The sequence below is a fragment of the Malurus melanocephalus genome, unplaced genomic scaffold (genome assembly GCF_030028575.1).
Source record: "Malurus melanocephalus ecotype Western Australia unplaced genomic scaffold, MMel_1.1 scaffold_349, whole genome shotgun sequence".
In the NCBI taxonomy this organism is placed as follows: Eukaryota; Metazoa; Chordata; class Aves; order Passeriformes; family Maluridae; genus Malurus; species Malurus melanocephalus.
This window is the reverse complement of record NW_026623581.1, coordinates 415,981-431,869: the sequence shown is the minus strand read 5'-3', so window position 1 is coordinate 431,869 and position 15,889 is coordinate 415,981. Positions and strand designations below refer to the sequence as shown.

Sequence of the window (15,889 nt, the reverse complement as noted above, 5' to 3'; positions counted from 1 at the left end):
AATAGCACYGGGCTTCGTCAATGAAGCAGAGTTCAATTTACCCTTTGCAGGGATCGTACAGGCAAGRAACAGCAGGCTAAGATTTATGTGGAACTGTTTGTCTGAATGGGTTTCCTACTTCCTTATTTCCATGGAGCGAGGAAGCTGCCAACATCTGCTCTGTGCCTGATACCACTTCCGATTCCAGGAGCAGAAACTTTTCCCAAGGGACAGGAGCAAGCAGTTTCCCAGGCTGGTGGGGTTTTGGAATTGGGGGCTCTGTTCCCACCAGGAGATGGACAGGTGYGGGGTGTGGGGTTGCTCTGCAGCTCCTGGCTGCTCACAGCCCACMTGAGCTGTGGAAATCCTTTCTTCAGGCAGCTCCAATGCCACTTGCTCTGCGAAGGGAAGGGGAGGCACACAGCTTGAACTCAGTGTTCTCAGAGGGCATGAGGGCAGAGGAGCTCTTGTTCTGCATTTCCCATCCTCTCCAGAGAGAAACCCCACTGGTGCTTCCATTGCTGCTGCTGTGCAGGGCTGATGTGACAGGTGATGCTTCTCTTGCCCAAACTGTGGCAGTCTTGTCTCCTGAGGGAKGGAGTGCAGCTGCAGGAGAACAAGCAGCAGGTCCAGAGCAGCTCTCTGCTGCTGGGCACTCCAGGGAGTTGATGCTGAAGGAAGACTCCAGCAAGCCTCAGWCCCACAGCAGCTCTTTTACCCAGGCTTCAGCTAGAGAGAAATCCAGCTTTCTGCCTGAAGGTTCGTGGTTTATGGCTTTTGGAATGTGTTCCAAAGCTCTAATGTGTCACCCTGCATGGCTGTGCAAGAACCCCAACATTTTACTGTGCTGATACTCCTGCCTTCAGATGGAAGGGGATGTTGAAACTAATGAAAAATAGTCTGATTTTATACTAGACCTGTAACAAAATAATCTGAGGGGAATGTGTTAACTTTTGTTTTATTTAACTTTGCCAACTTTCAAGTCAGCTCTCAAGCACCCAGAAGGTTTTAGAAAATGTTTAATCTAACTCAGACAATTTCCTGAACTCCCTAACTGGACCACCCCATTTTCTGAAACGCTGCCAAAAGGCCTCAGTTGCTCACAGGCTCCGGCGTGCTGCTCTTTCACAACTCCTCGYTGTCCTCTCACCCCGCTCTCGAGCCGTTTTGTGTGCCTTAATATAGCCCAGAAAGAGGAACCTCCCAAACTCACTGCCAGTGCCCGATGGAGCAAACCCTGCTGRGGTGCCTGGTGAGCACTCAGCCACAKCCAGGCTGTGCAGGGTGTGAGYGTGGACACCCAGSCTGCTTGTGTTAKTCTGCTGMTCCAGGTGTGCCCTGCCCRCCCTCCMAKCTCCCTGCCTGTGSCATGAGCCTCTGAGCTCRGTGTCTGTCCCCAGAGAGCCAAGGGATGCTCCCTGTTGTGGCCCTACAGGACAGTGGTGTAGCCTCTTTTCACCTTGGCTCACACGCTGGGTTTGATGCCTCTGCTCCTCCCTGCCTGTGCTTGGAAAAAGCAGCAGGGGCTGCTTTTGTCGTGGCCATTTAACAGAGGTGATGGTGAGAGTCACCTCTCCTCTGCCACCCCCATCACCTCTGCACGCTGAGTCTGTACAGCTCTATATATGGGGCACATGCGGTGCCCAAGGGTGCCAGAGCCCTCAAAGATGCATTTTTCAGACAGTAAAAATTATTTATATTTCCAGCAGAGCCCACTTTTAACAACGCTGAGGCAAACTGGGGTTCTAGTCACTGCCTCGCTCAGAGATGCTTGTTGTTCAGGGACTTATCATCATGTGATAAAAGTTTCCTCYTGAAACTCTGTTTCCTGCTCTTCTCCTGCGCTTCCCTCTGTTGTTCACCCACGCTGCTGGCTCCAAATAAGGGCAGTGAACTCCCTAGAGCTCTCCACCACCTACTCATCACCCTGCTGTCCTTCCTCCCCTGCCTACTTGCCCTGTCCCCTCCTGGTCACRGAGGAAATGGGATGACAAGAAAAACTGGCTCAGCTTTTCCAGGGATTTCTGGAGGAATTTKTTCTCTCTCCCTGGACCTGGACATGGACATGAACCCAGACCTGACTGACTCATCTTTAGGATTTTTACTGGAAAAGGTGTTATGCATCCACAAATCCAAATGAAACAAAAAGCTGGGGGGAAGAGGATAAAGATGGCAGTAAGGAAACTGATTAATTAAGCTGCTAGGGTCAGCAGTTTCTTTCTGTCTAAAACTGTCACAGAACCTGCCAGAAGCCATCCGAAGTGCTGGGGTCAGAACTTGCCTCGCAGCACAGCCTCCCCGTGGGATGCTCAGCCCCAGACTGTGCAGGGGGAGCTCCCAGCTCCCCAGGTGGGGCTGGAACAAGGAATTAAACCTCCAGAGCACAGGGGTTTCCTCCCTTCTGCCACAGGAAGCAACTTCGCTGCAGGGGGGACACTGCCTGCAGGGAAAAGTAATTTTGTGAAGGCAAAATATTGCCGAGGGCAGGGGCTTTCCTGGAGGCTGAGCCACCTGGGACTGGCAGGGATGGGTTCCACATGCTCAGGGTGGATGCTTTTCCTCGGATTTTGTAGGTGACACGCAGATCTTTGGAGGTTAAACCTCCTCTGTCCGCTCACTGCAAGTCTSTGCTCTGCTCACGATGGCACACAGGGTCTTCCACAGCTTCAGAGTCGAGGAGTTATTGCTCAGATATAATTTCCCTCTCCTTCACAGAATTATTGCAGCAGGGAGAGGATTAACAGGTATGCAAATCACAGCGGAGGTGGGGGGAGAGCTATGCTAAAAAATTAATAAATGCCACGGTGGTGTTGCTGTTCAAGCTCTCCGGTGCCTTTTTAGGAAAACTAATGTGTTTGCAGGGCGACTGCAAGCCTGATGGGAAGAGGGAGCCAAGAGCCAACCTTCCCCCTCCCGGCTCCGGCTCTGGGTCAGGTAATAGGATCTCCTGCACAGCTGGGGCTGGGAGAGGGCAGCCAGCACCCCCTGCACACACACACACACACACAGAAACACAGATTGTGCAGATTGTGCAGAACCACAGCGTGYCCCTCCTCAGATGCTCAGGGCTGCTTCATGCCGAGGACGGGAGGTGGGAAATGACGGCAGGAGCGCAGCTAAAGCTGCCTGTTGAGGCGAGTGAGCGAGGGAACGCGCTCGCCAGAGTGACTGGCTCTGCTGAGATTCACTGTGGTGCCTGACACGCTGGGCTGCGCTGAGAYCTCGTGTCCTCCTGCTCCCAGCTCCCGGCACAGCCTGCTCCTGCCGTCTGGCTGTCATCTGCCGGTGGCCAGCARGGCCAGGCAGCAGCCCCGGATCCGAGTCCCTCGTTCACCCCTGGTACTCGCCCTGCCGCCCTGTCCCAGCTCCCTGCCCCGGGAGGCAGCACATCTGCACCCCCACCCAYCCCAAGAGAGCACGCAGACTTGCAGGGGATGGCTAATGGCAAGCCAGCGTCATTTGAATAAGTCCCTTAGTGCCCAATCTCAATTTCTAAATAAGTCTGCTTTAAATTACATTGATTTATGATTCACATATTTTTATTTGATCAGTCAGTGGGGCTGCAAACCTTCAGGCGCTTTAGGTGTTTCTAATCTCTCCATCCTGTTGGATGGAGGCACCGCTTGCAAAAGSCTCGTTTTTAACCCTGAATACACCAGCCACTCAGCCAGGACTGGCCAAAAGCCCGTGTCCTGTCCTTTTACTGGGACTGTCTCTTTTCCTGGCTCTTGCACATCACGGTGTCCTSATGTGACCGTAGCATAGATTATCCAGCATCTCTGGGGTCTCCGGCTGTCACACCAGGACACTCAAGAAGAAACCGGGGTGAGGACATTTCGGACGCTGGTTGTGACAGTCCACATCTCTGGGAGTTTACATTTTAACATTTGTACCAGGAAATCAGCTCTCTCGGTGTCACAGGGTTAGACAAATACCTGATAAAGAAATAAACCTGTCAAACAAATTTACTTTACAAAGGACCAAGCCCCRCAGAAGTCTCTGTTGTGTATTTTAAAAACTGCCTCATGCCTTCRCAAACCGGCTGCCTGGGATATTGCATTCCTGTGCACTTAGGAGCCACTGRCAGCAGAAGAGGGACCGTCCTTGGGGCTGTTTTGCTGTGATTCAGCACCAGCTGCTSAGCAGACTCGCTCTGCTATTCCTCCTCCTCCTCCACATCTTCATCCTCCTCCCTCAGCACCGGCTGGGTGAGGGATGGGGCTGACTCACCTTGTTCTGCCTCCAAAGCAAAGCTGAGGGCCCCACGGAGCACCAAGAGTTACCGCAGGTGAAGTGACAGCAAACACGGAGCAGGAAAGGCTTTCAGGCTGTTACAAACTTGGTGGGGTGTTTGAAACCCTGGCAAACCAAACGTGGGCTGAGAGCGTGAGGCTGCGCTTGTGAGGTGATCTGCAGCTGTAGGAATGATCCTGGRAMAGGGTTTTGTGGATTCCCCCAGCCSGAACCGCCTGCTCCMCATCTCCTGCTGCGCTCACAAGACAGGCTGAGAGCGCTCGGGCGGCAGTGGTTCCTTCCCTCCGAGAGCTCTTGTTTACCATTAAATAACCTTGAAGCCGGAGAGGCTGCTTTGTGTCCGCAGAGCCGTGCGCTGCCTGAGCCGCTGGTTTCCCTGGAATTGCACACCCTCCTTTCTCCAGCGTTTCCCAGCACACGGAGCCGCTGCCTCCCGCTACCCGGGGCCCTGACTCCCAGACTTACTAAGCACCTTTTTGCTGCAGCCTATTTGCATCTCTTTGTTGATTTTGCTAATCAGGCTCGCTCCTGAGCTTTTGAAAACAGCAGTGCTCCAAGGCACTCGGTCTCTTTGGGCATGGCAGCCATTTCAGGAGAGGTAACCCCTTGGGGACCGGGGGGTTTGGTCACCTGGGTGTTTCGGGCCGTGTTGGGAGCACCRGCTGGTGGATGGGCAGAGCATCCCGCTCTCGGAGGGGGTTACCCGACTTTCTGAGCCAAGGTGATGCCACACTGCCACCAAAAGGGCAACAATTCCCTGCCTGTCCCTGACCCCTTGCCCTGCTCCCAGACCCAGGCAGCAATGCCTTTGCYCTTGCAGGGTCTGGGTGATCTCCCACTCTGTACCCACCCACCCAGAGGGGCTGCTGGGTCTTAGTGAGTYCAACCAGCCCATGTGGGGGCATTCCCATGTGCTGAGCTGGCATTGCAGGGAGGTGCCTCAAACCCCCAGGTGCTCACAGCTGCCAGTGGGGTAGCACAGGTAGGGTCCCTGGGCTGGGGAGGCAGAGTTRTGCAGGGCAGCCACCCATGACATGGAGCTAGGGGACAGCAGGATGAACTACTCTGGAAACCAGCTCCATCCCTTGCTTAACTCTGCCCATGGGATGCCCATTCAGAGAGAAGAATTACATTTGTGTAGACTGGCAGGTCACACACAGATGTGATATTTACCCTAAGATGCCGTGGATTGGGGAGATAAGATGCCCAGCTTCAAGCTATTTGCTCCCTTGGTGTTTTGTGCCATCAGTTCCAGCATCTCAGCGAGGGAGCCCAAGCTGGCCCCTCTGAGTGGTCAGACACCAAATGCCCATCAGATTCCTGTGGTGATGGAGGGAATTCTCCTCAACCAGCACCCACAGACCATGACACGACACGTGGCAGTGGCAGCCCACGTCTCCCCAGTGCCAGGGCTGGGCTCTGTGGTCACCAGCACAGTCTGAGAGCAGCCAGGCCAGGCTGTCGCAGAAGAGTCCCTTCGGCACATGTTGGCTCCAGCRCTGAATTTGCATACTGTATTTGCCAAGGGTTATTAGTGTTGATCAGCTGTTAAATAATCTGCCCTTTTCATTTCAGGAGGCCTGTCAGGACTTGCCTTCATGTAGGCTTTACTGAAACGAGTTTTATGGCACACTGGAAAAGCGTTTTCATTAGGTAGCCTTTTCCTTGAAATTTCGACAGCTACAAATCTAAACACTGTCTCTGACATCACGAGCATCTGCCACATGGGTTGCCTAACTCTCTGCATCCTCAGTGTGTGGAAAAGCCTGCAGCCACAGAGCAGTGGAAATCGGGCTGCAGTCCCACTGGCACKCCTCACTGTGCCAAGAAAAGGCTGGAGCCAGGAGATGAAGATAAAAGCAGATCCCACATCAGAAAATGAAATTATCCCCTCCTGGAAAAGGGCTCTGTGAGCTTGCTGTACACAGGTTTTAAAAACAGCTTCTGCAACTGCAGGGATAGAGACTTTGGGGTGACTTATTGTGTTTCAGCATCCTTGGTTTTACCTGTGTCTCTTCAGGGCCATACAGCCTTTGCCTGAATTAATTAATTAGCCAGAAACAGGAGTTCCAGAGCCCAGGGAGGCTGGGAGCACAGGCCAGTGGTTCAAATGGGGTGGCTTGTGACTCACAAGGAAACAGCAGGATGGGGTAAGAACTGCATTTCGTGGTTAGGCAACACCGTCAAAGACTCTGGAGAGTCAGGTCAGGGAGAAACCTCACTTCAGGACTGAGGGGAACTGCAATAACCAGCTGGTTTCACACATCTAATTATGCCCACTACTCTACAAATTTTTTAAAGAGTCGGAAAGGAATGAAAAATGTGGATGTGGTAGTAGGGATCTGAAGAGGGAATTGCGGTGCAGACTGGATAGTCCTGAAGAGCCCAACAGAAAAAAGTTGTGCTTCTTTGCAGGCAAAGGACCTTCACTGTTAGCAGCAAATGAACTAAAACAGGATGCAGGATAGCCCCACATCCCCATCTCCCACTGCTCCCAGCTGCAGATTCTGGGTGCCTGGTGAACCCCAAGGGCATTTCACCACGGTTCCTTCAGCATGGGGAAGGAAAGGCACGGTGCTGGGGGAATTTGCTGCCCACTGCCGTGCTGGGGGCACAGCTCTGCCCTYCTCCCCAGGGCTGAGCCAAAGTTGGGGTCTGAGTGGCACCTCCAGGTGGGTCCTGCCTGCTGGCAGAGAGCAGGGGGACAGGGAGGGCCCTGCAGAGATGACATGACCACATTTTCCTCTGGTAGGATGAGAGGATGGCAGYGGGTACCTCAGCAAGCTCAGGCTTCACTTTCTCTCCCACCACTCCTCTGGGGAGAAGAAACAAAAGCAACTGTGAAAACCAACCAATTTGACTGTAATGAACCATAAAACGTGGGATCAGCTCTCCACCTCTGGCTCACCTCACCAGCACAGTGGCTTGGCTGTGCCTTGCTGGTACTGCCTGTGTTACGGTCATCAGGCAACAAAGCCAGCATTTRGGATTGATTAATTGACTTGTACATTAAATAGGTATTTGTGCTCGATTATTGGCAGRTTTGTTAATGGATTACTATTAAAACAATTGTGATATTTTAAATTACATGTTATTTTATAGATGCACATTTACTTAAAAAAAAGAGCGCCCCTTGCATCTATTAACATATTAAAAAGAAAATAAAACATTCAGGCTGTTATAATGCACAATGTGGCATTACTCTGGGTGCTTCCTAAGCTAGGGAAATCTTATTTGTTTAATAATAAGTTAGCCATGAATATGCAAATCTGCATCAGTGCAGTACCTCACTGCTGTCACTATTAATGAGTTGCAAATTAATGTGACAACAAAAGGAAAATCTATTTAGTGACAGATTTGTGGTTCATACCTGGCTCAAGAGAGCAACCGTCTACAGTCACGTCAGTCTGCTGGAGGAAAATGTGCACATGGCGTGGACGAGGTTTTCTCCAGGACTGGCAAACCAGAAACAGGCAGCAGCTCTCTGCACCCCAAGGGCAGAAGGCAGCGCTGATCCTGATGATCCATCACACTAAACTTGCAGGAAAATAGGAATATCCCCTTCACTGAGCAATCAGGGGAAGCACATGCAAAACACACTAATGGCTGAAATGCAAAACTAGCAAGACTGATGCACGTGGACATCATGGTGGAGTATTTAGAACTTCATCTTCTTCAGATCTCTTTGGGGATTTTTGCCCCTGACATCRCTCCAAGTGARATTTGGTTTCCTATCWCCTTCTCCTGCTCCTCCTTCCAGCWGACATGCAGTGGTGAATGAGCACATTGAGAAAAAATCTAATTTGTGTCTTCACAATTATGGCACTCAACTCTTCTGTCTTGTGTGGTGGTGCCAAGCCCTCTCCTACCCGCACTGGACTCATGCTGAAATGACAATATGTTCTGCAAACAACTGCTCTTCCAATTACCTTGGGTCTGTGCACATTTAAAGTAATAATGTGTGCCTTTTCCTTGTGCAAACTGATGGTGCTGAATGTTTACCAGCAGCCTCCCAGAGCCTGGGAATGCCAGCTGCCTGCATCTACCGCTCCCTGACACCTTGTTCACGAATGATGGCTGTCATCTATAGTTTCATTATTTAGCACAGAAATTCAGGGAAGAGTCACTTTCAAAGTCTTTTGATTCATGGGAGTGAGCTTGACTCCTCGGAGCAGTTTTAAAAATAATTTCCATTCTGCTCCTGCAAACTAGAATCATAGAATCATTAAGGTTGGAAAAGACCTCCAAGACCATCAGGTCCAAAGGTAAGCCCAGCACTGATAAATCCACCATGAAGCCATGTGCCTGAGCACCACATTTACACTTCCTCTGACCCTTGCTTGCCACTCATTGCATCAGTGTCCTTGGCACAAGACTCCAGCTCAGCCACCACAGCAAAGCAGAAGAAATGGGAAGAGTGGCTGGAGGGAGAAATGACCCAAACAGGAAACTCCCAGGGCTGACCCCACTCTGCAGAACTCTTGGGTAAGGCAGGAAGGCAAAGGAGGGGTTCAATGTTTTGGTCCTCAGCAGCATYGCTTCTCTCAGGGGAAACCTCGCAGCACTGCCTGTGGCTTCCCCTGAGCCTCCCTGCCAGGCATCCAGCCTGGAACTGGGTATTCCCTGGGATTTCCCAGCCAGCAATGAGTAAAAATTTGACAAATKAGCTCTTTTTAGTGAGGCTCATCTTCCTGCTCCTGCTGGAAATAGGGTTTTTCCCTATTGCACCAGTGGCTGTCCAGCACCTCCACTGGGCAGCACAGACCCCCAGCCAGGCAAATCCCAGTGATAAGCAGGGGAAAATCAAGGGAACACCTTGGCTTTGTCCGCAGCACAGCCTCAACACCACGCTTTCAGAAGGCAAAAAACAGGATCAGCAGGGTTTTACCATCCCCAAAGGCTGCGTTTCCATTTCCTTATTTTTTTTTATTAACCTGGAGCAAAGCCAGCGGCGTGAAGCAAGCATCTTTGGCCCAAGGAGGATGCACAGGAAAGTGCTTTAAAAGAGAGAGGTGTGAGATCAGAAAGTGAACCGCTGAGCACAGTCCCCATGCCGGCTGGGGCTCGCTCAATTCCARCTCCACAGGATCCCGACAGTCCCAGCGCTGGCCAGTGTTTCCCTCCTGCCTGTCACCAATCACTCCCTGCTGGCTCGCTGCCACCTCTCCTCTCTCCCAAGGTAACTCTCCCCTGGGCTTTGCCTCCTGCAAAACCACGSCTGCATCCAGCCTCTGCTGTGACAGTCTCTCCCAAAACACCCAGCACAGGGGCAGCCACCCAGCCTCATTGCTGCTTCACTGAAMCCTCAGTGCTCCCTCCAGCACCCTCGCTCAGCAAAGTCCCTTTAAAAAAGCACATCCCAGAGCATAAAACGGTTCTGCCATGTCAGGGGACAGCGCTGGGATCAGGTGTTCCCTGCCACGACCCTATTTTTAGAGCGCAGCCGCCCGGGGCAGGCACAGGCACTCGCATTACAGCAGCATGAGGCTGTTCCTGTATTTGAGCAAGCAGGCAGGAGCCAGGAGGAGGGGGCCCGACTGTACCGGGGGAGCCAGGGCAAAGCTGACACAGCAGAGATGCTGCGGGAACACGTGCTCAGGATTCTTTGAGGAGGAGCTGGCCAAAAGMGGAAGCCACATCCATCTTTTGTTTGCCCCAGGGGCTCAGCGAGATGCGAGGTTGTCTGCCACACACCCCGGGAAGCGGCACGGAGCTGATTTATACCATGCAAGCATCGCACAGCTGATCAGATAAAGGTGTCTGTAACAATTGCTTTTGATGCTCTCCCTCACCCTAATTTTTCTGGCCCACCTCTTCTTTCTGGGGAAATMGGGGTGAAAGCAGCTGGCACTGGAGAGTAGGAATGTCTGTGTTTCAGTTCCTTGCAAAGCTGGAGACCGTGTTAGAATGAAATCCAGCATGCACACGTAAGCTGTGCAAGACAGACCATCACCCTCCTCACCCAAAGACTGGAAAATTGATGTAGGTAGATGTGAAGGACTAAAAACTCCCTGTGCCATGCAGAAATGGGACTTCAGCTTCCAGCAGCAGACAGCTTTTGGACCCTTCTTTCACCTCTTGGCTCAGTTACAAAACCACCCTAGCCACGGGAACACTCCCAGTGTAAAGGCACAGAATACGAACTGGTCAAAGACTCACCTGTAACACACCACGTGACGCAGCAGCTCCAAATCCTTCCCCCCAGTGCACCTTCAGAAATGAGGAACTGCTCTCCCTTACCTTCAGCCTTCAGCACTGAGAACTTTTTCCCAGATGCTTTTCCCAGACTGACCAGGTGCTCTCCTCAAGCCCCGTCTGGTGAGGTCCTGGCCCTTGTCAGAACAGCAGGGTGGTTTGAACATCCCAGAAACAATTGGCTATCATAGAATATACAACTGAAAACAGCCCCAAAGCAAAGATCAGCAGTCTGGGTTCACAGCAAGAACCTCCTTCCACAAGAGAGCAGAGCCAGACCCTGCAGAGAGGGTCTACCCAAGCAAGCCCAGAGAGCCCAGCCTCGTAGATGCAAGTTCCCAGGCAGTGCAAAAGTGACATTCTGGTCACTGTACCTTTAGATGCCCCCAAAGCGTGTTCATAGCTTAATGCTCCACATTAAAACCAAAGCATTTCCCCTGGCAGTAATCTACTTCCCTCTACAGACTCCACAGAAAAGAGAATTCCGCCAATGAAAACTAAAAGGACGACAAAGGAGGGAAAAYGACTGAACCTATTTGCAATTCTTTAGCTAAAAGGTGGTGCAGAAAGCATTGTGAACACCATTTTTAAACCTCTGTCCCACCTCTGCTGTTGTCTTGAAACTTTGAATTTAGAAAGCCAATACAGATTGTACCCCAGATTTCATCAGCTGCTTGCCATCACCCTGCTCCACTTTGGAAATTACTTCATAAACATAAATGAGGTGAAGCTCATGTCACAACCAGGCATGGAGTCAACGTGAGTCACTTTAGCCTCTTCATTTCTCAACAGTTTTATTGCCTTTAAGAAAATTTTTGTAAAATATAAATACAAAGGCAGAAGATTTACTTACAAAGTTAAAACACAGATCTCAAACATAAACACACAATTCAGAAAATTTAGTTTATGTACAGTTTCAAGCAACTTCAACATATGTTAGTTTTTCAATATTTTACAAGGTACAGAAAAAATAGTTCAAAGTCTTCTTTAAATAAAGAGCATAAAATGTTTAAACATATATAAACAATCCGGTTTGATGTGTGAAAACTAAATTTCACAGCTTTTAAATTAGGATATAAAAGTTCTTACAATTAGTTGATGCGTATGGATATGGTTTAATTTATATTACAAACTATTGAATTATATTCAATAGTGCTTACCTGGCCAAAGCAGGTAATTCTGTAAACAAAAAAAACAAAAATAATATCACCAAGTGCCTTACCGAATTCTATCTCCCAAACAAGCCACACGACTTTGATCACATCACCTAGAAAAAGTATGTTCTGTGTAATCAGTGCTTTGTATGAAACAAAGTCAATGTGTGTGGGTGTGTTCGTTAAAAAAAAAATGTGTTCCGAGTAATAACAAACTTATCACAAAGCCTGTGTGCATTTAAAGAAACATTATATAACAATTTCGTAAAAACTGATTGAAGTTAAAAAAAAATTCTTCCAAAATCCATCCAACTGGAATTCAGATCTCTTATATAAAGGAAAGMTATTTTCATATTTAATAGTGTCCTTTCTTTACAGAAACGATTTCATTTGAACACATATACATAAAGAAGTCGCTGTGTAGAGCGCTGTACATTAMATGGCCTGATGGTTCACCAGACCATGTCGAAGGGAGGTTCCTCGTGYGGATGCAACCAGTGAAGATCGGAGCCCAGCAGAGTCTTGAGCTCGCTTGTGAACTCCACCAAGTCCAARAGCTCTTTGCTCTCTGGGTTAAAAGCTTCAAGGTCCGTAGCACAAGAGAACAACTGGCTGAGGGAAGTCTGTTTGTAAAACTCTGCCTCCGTGATGGTGACGACTTCCAGGCTGGGGAAGTTGCAGCGGAAGATGCGAGATGACATTTTTAGCCTCTTCACCACGTCYGAGAGCAGAAGCCAGTTCCGTGGTCTGTGCAAGCAAAGGAGAAAGAGGCTCCAGTAAGTGACATTAAGTCAGGGGACTCTTGACTTTCCCACACATCACTGAGTGACAAACCTTCCCCCATCCCACCAATCCCTCTGAAACCAAGGATGTCACCCAGAAGGTTGAATATAACAGATGAGCAGGTGTGGATGTATTTATTCAGAGTACTGCAGCATCGGGGAAGGAGGGATCCAGGCACACAGGGGCACTGGAACCTGTAAAACCTGGGCTACTCAGTGCCCATGTGGGCCAGCAGCCATCCCAACTCCTACAGCTAAGCCCAACTGAACCCAACTTTCATTTCGCCAGTCAGGAGATGGCTTATAATTATAACCACAAAATTCAGCACTTCTGACTTCCAGAGATGCCAATATTAAATAGAAGTCAACAGTGAGTTGCTTTTTCGTCAGAGAAACAACACAGTTTTAAAATTCAATCTTTGTACTTGTCCACTTCAGGGAATTTTAGTTATATCTGTCACCAAKTCACAAAAAACATGCTAAAACCCACACTCCTGCATGATCAATATTTAAAACTAGCTGTCACCAAAATTGGTGCAAATGGTGAAGAACAGCCATTTACAAAGCTAATTTGTATCTTCRATATAATAGATAATACAACTCTCCAGCTCTTTGCTTACTATTAACTATCACAGAATCTTCCCTAAGATGCTTATTTGTTTTTTTCCAATTCAGAGATTAAACCAGTTTTGCTGCAAAGTCTAGGAATGCAATAATGGTGTCATTTTGTCATCCACAAGARCGTGTCCACTCAGCAGCAGTACAGAAAAGCCCATAAAATACAATTAACACCTTACAAAGATCATGTCCATATTTAAGTCCTAGAAGCACTTCTATTTTGGGAAGTTATAAACAAGACGCCTGTCTGGGATGAGGACAGGAATTTCTGTTTAAACATCACTTGTCCCACTAGAGAATGTGGCACTCAAAACTCAGCCCTGACAGACCAGCCTTTTCCCCTCTCATCTCCTRTCAGTTTATTTCCAAAGACTCCCAGCAGCTCCAGTATTGATCTCTCATTCACGTTACAGAAATGCAAACGCTTTTCCCCACCAACACAAACTGCCACCRACCCAAACAGATCATCCCAGCTGTTTTTGCCCCAAAACCTGTATTTGYTCTTACCCCTGAGAGAGACACACTTGAATGTTGTAACACGGTAAGGGAGGTTCATCCAAAAATTCAAATTCAAACACATCRCTGAAGCCATCTTCATCTTCATCACCTGGGCCAGGAGGATTTGCCAAGACATCAAATCCAGATTCATCTTTYGGATCTAAATAAAATTGAATAAAGGTGCTAAGTCAGCAGTGAAAAGACTGTTGCAGGTCTTGCTTTTTTTTTCCCAAATAACGTGATCTGTAAACAAAATCAGTTTGCTTCCTTCCTAGCTTCCTCCACCACCACAACAAAACAGCCCCCACCCCCATGTGCCTCGTGTTTTTTAAGTCTCTGCATACAAAGAAATAAAGGGCAACATTTGCTCACCGCACACAGAGCTGCCATAGAAATCCCAGTACAAACCAGGGTCATCAACACTTCGACCTTGCAGGTCAGTTAAATACTCTGGAGAGGAAAAAACAACAACAAAAAACACACTGATGAGAACAAAAAGCTGGCAAGTTCAGCAGAGCGCGCGTCACACAGCCTCGATACGCGTCCTCCGCACCTTCCACCAAAAAATCCCACACCAYACTCCTGGCTACAAAAAACAGCACACACTACATCATTCCCCCACATCAAATAATGACCCACCACATCAGATAATCACCTAGGATCTAACAGGGACAGACCCAGCCTTAAGCTTCACAAAGGCTTTACAGCCTTAAGCAGCACTGTATTTTTGTGAAGATAGGGTGTACCACATTTTTGGCCTTCACAGTTACTCTGGACACCAACTTGARGGGGAAACCATGGCCCCAAATAAACTGATGAAAAAGATTTTTCCACACAGGTGGAAAAGAAGACACAGTTCTTTTTTATAGATATAATTTGGGAGATTTACAAGTTGAATTGGTGAAAATATGCTGATATTCAGGATGCTAGGAAGTCAAAGATACTGGACTTCACTGGAGTCCTGATATACCTGTCCTGGTATACCTATGTGCTTTCTGTATTGCACCACTGAAACAGGTGAGCAGATGAGTATTTAAACTCATTGACTGTGAACATCACAAAGTTATGTTATTAGGGAATGCACTGCCTTCATCCAAAACTACAAGGAAAAAACCCTAAAACCATGTTACAAAATAGACATGTTTAAAGACAAGAGCCTTTAATAGAATTTTACGCTATTTCAGTTATAAAACAAGGCAGAACTGGCAAAACCAAAAATATTCTATGATTAAAAGCAAGACCATGGGAAAGCATAAGTATGTTTAACAAACAGCTATTTGAATTGGCAAGTTTCTTGTTTTCATTTCAGGCAGAAAACTGCAGGCACCGAAACAGCCTGCTGACCTCCTGCCTTCATATCAAACCTGACAGTGGAATAATCCTTATGATTCATTAAGAGTTTCAATTAGAAGGAGCCCCCAAGCATGGCTGTGCTTCCCACCTGCAGCCTCTGGGTTTGTGATGGCAAAGAGGGGGCTACTGAAGCCCACCCCACCCACGGGACTTTGGGGTTCAGGGAAAAACCCCCCACCTTCCAGGACCAGAAAGCCTCATGCAAAGYGGGCACAGACCTGTGAGGAAGGTCTCCATGAGCTCGCTGTGGGTCATTTTCACGATGGTCCTCCCAGAGTAGGTTGCAAGTGTTGGATCAGCACCATAGGACAGTAACAGGCGGACAATTTCCAAGTGGTCGTTTTCGACCGCGTCGTGGATTGGTCTGGTGKGAAATGAAAGAATCCCAGCGTTACGTTTTGACTCAACAGTGTTATGCAAATGYTTTTGACAAGAAACTTCTGACTGTAGATCAAAGTTATTTATAGAAAGTAACACTATTAATACAGCTGCCAATCAYGTTATCATCGGTTTTACTTGCACATCATCCCCTCCCCTCCTGTCTTCAGTCAGACTGCTCAGGGCAGATATTTCTGTTACGTCTCTTCCTTGCCGTACACATTTTGAGGGACAGTGAAATAATTACACCGCTGTAACAGAAAGCAGGAGTTTGTGTGAAGCCTCACAAACATCATTTTGCTGCAAGTCACTCTACCGTTCCAAATCTCTGCCAATTTAACAGCGTGTTGTGGAGTAAGGCTCGTTCAGCCTGCCTCTGGGCAAGCACGGAAATCAGTTACCCAAAGCCCCTAAATTATGTACACAGAAGCAAGTTATGAAAATTTGCTAGGAATTAAACTTCCACGCAGAACATCCTCTTTAAACAGTACTTGTGAATRTATTTGCAGCACAATTCAACCCTCCTAATCAGAGGATAGAAAAACATGTTATTTTAAGTGTAGTCCACCCAGAAATTAACGCATTTTATGCGGCGTGAGCAATCTATACAAGCGCAGGCATAGATTTTGTGAGCCTTCAGAAGGATTATTCATTAATACACAGGCCTGCAATTCCAGG

At 48.4% G+C, this 15,889-nt stretch overlaps 1 protein-coding gene across 7 annotated transcripts in view; it reads right to left on the bottom strand.

Moving 5' to 3' along the window:
* Positions 1–11,208: 11,208 nt before the first annotated feature.
* BCOR (BCL6 corepressor) overlaps positions 11,209–15,889 on the bottom strand; it is an 83,337-nt gene continuing 78,656 nt past the window's right edge. For all 7 annotated transcript variants that reach the window (XM_057378228.1, XM_057378226.1, XM_057378231.1 and 4 more), the window contains 4 exons: positions 15,052–15,197; positions 13,853–13,930; positions 13,490–13,640; positions 11,209–12,329 (listed from right to left, as the gene is read on the bottom strand). In XM_057378228.1, the coding sequence (XP_057234211.1) occupies positions 12,035–12,329; positions 13,490–13,640; positions 13,853–13,930; positions 15,052–15,197 (670 nt within the window). In that variant the 3' untranslated portion in view covers positions 11,209–12,034. The remainder of the gene's footprint in view (positions 12,330–13,489; positions 13,641–13,852; positions 13,931–15,051; positions 15,198–15,889) is intronic.